The 4,767-nt window shown below is 37.9% G+C and overlaps 1 protein-coding gene across 1 annotated transcript; it reads left to right on the top strand.

Moving 5' to 3' along the window:
* Positions 1-387: 387 nt before the first annotated feature.
* On the top strand, positions 388-4,278 carry LOC134235416 (uncharacterized protein K02A2.6-like). Its single transcript, XM_062717547.1, has one exon. The coding sequence runs from the start codon at positions 388-390 to the stop codon at positions 4,276-4,278; it is 3,891 nt and encodes a 1,296-aa protein (XP_062573531.1).
* Positions 4,279-4,767: the final 489 nt, after the last annotated feature.

Here is a 4,767-nt window from a genome sequence, read left to right as displayed (position 1 = left end):
AGGACGGCGTAGAGTTTTGTTATATCTTCATTGATCTTACTTCTATATTCTAAAGTTCACATATGCATCTTTAACATAAATATAATGATGTTTAGAACAGTAATTGATTCTGACAGTTTCTAATGGGTTAACCTTAAATTGTTTATATTGAACGCACTGGCTCTGCAGAACTTGATATTTGATAGTCTGAGAATTTCTAGAGTTGTAGCTAATGCATGTTAATGTATATCACTTAATAAAATGTAGTCAATGTGAACAGACGTGTTTGTATTAATTCATACACAACAAATTGGCGACGAGGATGTTTTTAAAATACAACTGATAATTACATGGAAATTTTCGTTTGAAAACTGCAAAGTTTCTGTGATTAACAGTTGATACATCATAATGGCAGGCTACATAGGAAAAATCGACCCGTTCGACGACAGTATTGAAACATGGACTTCATATGTTGAGAGACTTGAACAGTATTTCAAGGCAAACAAAGTCGAAAACAATATGAAAGTTCCAGCACTTTTAAGCCTTATCGGAGGTAAAACATATTCATTGTTACGTGATCTCACCAGTCCAGAAAAACCGGCGGATAAAAACTTTCCGGACATTGTAAAATTGTTGAAGGACCATCTATCTCCAAAACCATCTGTAATTGCAGAGAGGTTCAGATTCAATCGGCGGCAACAAATGGACGGCGAATCGGTAAATGAATACGTTGCAAAACTTCGGAAACTGGCTGAACATTGTGAGTTCGGGGACAATCTAAATGACACCCTCCGCGATAGAATAGTGTGTGGACTGAATAATGAGCAAATTCAGAGACAATTGTTATCCAAAACAACACTCACACTACAGAAAGCCATAGAGATATCAGTGGCCATGGAAACTGCTTCAAAGGATGCACATGAACTCAGAGACAAGCAAGTAAGTGTCAATAAATTGAACCCTAATCGAAATTATAAACAAAAGTCTGAGACACAACAGTCTAGCAAATGCAATCGATGCAATGGCAAAAATCATGCATCAGCCGACTGTTACTTTAAGGAAGCCATCTGCCGAAAATGCGGGAAAAAGGGTCATATCAAACGAGCCTGTATGACGAAACAAAAGCCAAAAACATTCAAACAGAAGAAATACGTAAGAAACGTTGACCAAACAGAAAGTGATGACAGCGATTCCTCATGCGGAATAGAAAAATTAAGCATAAATTCCGTCATCAAACCTGATGATAGTCCGATACTCTTAAATGTCAGAGTAAATGGAAAGGATATTCAAATGGAATTAGATACCGGATCAGCCGTATCTGTGATATCCGAGGAGAAGTTCCGAGAAATATTCGGAGAGCAGCCATTGAAGCCGAGCAATATCAAACTCCGTACTTACTCAGGAGAAAAATTAAAACCGGTAGGAGTTCTAGATGTAAAGGCGGAACACAACGGTCAAAGTGTCGCTTGTGAGCTCTACGTGGTGAAAAATGGATCAACAACCTTATTTGGAAGGTCATGGCTAAAGCAAATAAAAATTGACTGGAAAAGTGTCAAAAGTGTTATGAGTGTCACTACAATGAAAAGTGAAAATAAAAGCAAAGTGCAATCTGTGTTACAAAAGTATAGTTCAGTGTTTTCAGATGGAATTGGTAAAGTTGAAGGGATTAAAGCTAATCTCCATTTAAACGAGGATGCAAAGCCAATCTTCTGTAAAGCACGACCCGTTCCGTTCGCAATGAAACCCAAAATTGAACAAGAGCTAGAAAATCTTGAAAATATGGGAATTCTGGAAAAAGTAAACACAAGTGAATGGGCAACTCCCATTGTCGCGGTGCCCAAGAAAAATGGTAAAGTAAGGATATGTGGTGACTTTAAAGTCACAATCAATCCTAAGATGAATGTGGATCAATATCCCTTGCCAAAAATTGAGGATATATTTGCATCACTGTCTCAAGGAGAACATTTCTCAAAAATTGACTTGAGACAAGCCTATCTTCACATGGAAATGGAGGAAAAGTCAAAAGCTTACCTCACAATCAACACCCACAAAGGATTATATCGGTACAACAGGTTATTATATGGAGTTGCATCAGCGCCCTCAATTTGGCAAAGAACAATGGATCAGGTTCTCCAAGGAATACCAGGAGTTCACTGTATCTTGGACGACATGATTGTCACAGGTAAAACCGAAAACGAGCACTTGAGAAATTTAGATAGTGTTCTTCAACGACTCCAAAATTTTGGACTGAGAGCGAACCTTGAAAAATGTGAATTTTTCAAAGACAGTGTTAAGTATTGTGGACATGAAGTCACAAAAGAGGGAATCTGGAAAACTAAAGACAAAATTGACGCAGTATTAAGAACGCCAGCTCCAGAAAATATCACGCAACTAAGATCATTTCTAGGTCTCGTAAACTATTACAACAGATTCTTACCAAATCTGGCAAGCGAATTAAAACCCTTGCACGAATTGTTGGAGAAAGGACGAAAATGGTCTTGGAAAGAAAAACAACAAAAAGCATTCGAAAAAGCAAAAACGCTTATAACGTCGGATACCGTACTTGCGCATTATGACCCCGAAATGGAGCTATGTCTCGCTTGTGATGCCTCACCTTATGGAATAGGAGCTGTATTGTCACACAAGTATGACAACGGAAGCGAACGGCCGATAGCTTATATCTCAAAAACACTGACAAAATCAGAGCGAAACTACGCACAAATCGACAAAGAAGCACTTGCGATTTACTGGGCAGTTAAGAAATTCTATCCTTATCTCTTTGGACGAAAGTTTACTTTGATTACGGATCACCAACCACTTACATCGATCTTTAATCCTTCAAAGAGCATCCCAGTAACGTCTGCTTCAAGATTGCAAAGATATGCTGTATTTTTGTCAGGATTTACATATGATATTGTGTACAAAAGTACCAAGAAACACACAAATGCCGATGCGTTATCGAGACTCCCTATGAAGTCAAATGACAACGATGGACCAGATGCATCAGAAATATTTAACATTGAGCAAATAGAGAATTTGCCAGTGACCGCAAAAGAAATTGCAAACGAAACAAAAAGAAACCCAATGCTGAGTCGTGTTTACCAGCATGTGACATCAGGATGGATAAAACCAGAGGACACATCCTTGATGCCATTCTACAATCGTAGAGATGAAATTACCACACAACATGGATGTTTGATGTGGGGAATTCGGGTGATCATTCCGACAAAATTCCGTAATAGAATATTGGAAACTCTTCATGCGTCGCACCTAGGAGTCGTGAAAATGAAGGGCATTGCGAGAAGTTACGCATGGTGGCCTGGGATTGATAAAGATATTGAAAACATCACAAAATCTTGCACTGGATGCGCAAAAATTCAAAACAATCCAAGCAAAGCACCCGTACATCCCTGGGAATGGCCTTCAGCACCCTGGCAGAGGATACATATCGACTTCGCAGGACCATTCTTAGACAAAAATTTTCTCATCATGGTTGACGCACACTCTAAATGGCCTGAAGTTTTCCCGATGAATAAAATCACATCGTTAAAAACCATCGAAATCCTTCGCACAGTTTTCGCAAGAAATGGAATTCCAGAGCAAATCGTTTCAGACAACGGACCACAGTTTACGTCACGTGAATTTGATGATTTTACGAAGAAAAACGGAATTAAACATTTCAAATCTGCTCCATATCATCCAGCAACTAATGGATTAGCCGAAAGATTCGTACAAACTTTCAAACGAAGCATGAAATCTATGAAAAACAACGAAATGTCGATCAACAAAAAGATTGCGAATTTCTTATTGCTGTATAGGAACGCGCCTCACAGTATCACCAATGAGACACCAGCAAAACTATTTCATGGAAGAAATCTGCGGACATGCCTAGATTTAATACGACCCGATACCAGGAAAATCGTGGAAGACAAAACCATGAAAAACGCCGTGGAGGAGAAAGGAACAGTCCGAGAATTTAAAGAAAACGATCATGTAATTGTGCGAGATTACAGAAGTAACAATAAATGGATTGACGGACAGATAAGATCTAAACTAGGACCGTTATCTTACGAGGTTACAACAAAACAAGGAAGCGTATGGAAAAGACACGTAGATCAAATGCGCGATTCAAAACCAAAACCTGATGAACAATGTACTGTAAATTACCCAGTGTCAGAACAACAAGAGCCCGTAACTGATGAGACAAACGCGCCAGGTATCAACGAGTCTCCAGTCAGCCCACAGGCAGATAACGCGACATCCGAACCGCTAAATAAACGTTATCCGACACGTGTGTGAAAACAAACCAAAAGACTCATTGAAGAGTGTTGACTTTGTACATAAACATTATAACAATATCATAATCTTATGAACTTTAATCAAGTAGAATAGTTTGTGTTTTGTTTTGTGTTAAATATACTTAAAGTGATTTATGTTCATAAATTCGCTGGGAGGAAATGTTATATCTTCATTGATCTTACTTCTATATTCTAAAGTTCACATATGCATCTTTAACATAAATATAATGATGTTTAGAACAGTAATTGATTCTGACAGTTTCTAATGGGTTAACCTTAAATTGTTTATATTGAACGCACTGGCTCTGCAGAACTTGATATTTGATAGTCTGAGAATTTCTAGAGTTGTAGCTAATGCATGTTAATGTATATCACTTAATAAAATGTAGTCAATGTGAACAGACGTGTTTGTATTAATTCATACACAACAAGTTTAGTAAAGATCAGCCTTTAAACCTTTCAAATTATCTTAAAGTTATGACAAAAACAT

The sequence above is a fragment of the Saccostrea cucullata genome, unplaced genomic scaffold (assembly GCF_032062105.1).
Source record: "Saccostrea cucullata isolate Sc308-1 unplaced genomic scaffold, CSIRO_AGI_Scuc_v1 ctg3634, whole genome shotgun sequence".
In the NCBI taxonomy this organism is placed as follows: domain Eukaryota; kingdom Metazoa; phylum Mollusca; class Bivalvia; order Ostreida; family Ostreidae; genus Saccostrea; species Saccostrea cuccullata.
The sequence above is the reverse complement of the archived record's forward strand: the minus strand, read 5'-3'. Positions and strand labels throughout refer to the sequence as shown.

What these genes read in the sequence shown, in the direction of transcription:
- LOC134235416 (XM_062717547.1), top strand. Translation starts at nt 388, where the DNA reads ATGGCAGGCTACATAGGAAAAATCGACCCGTTCGACGACAGTATTGAA.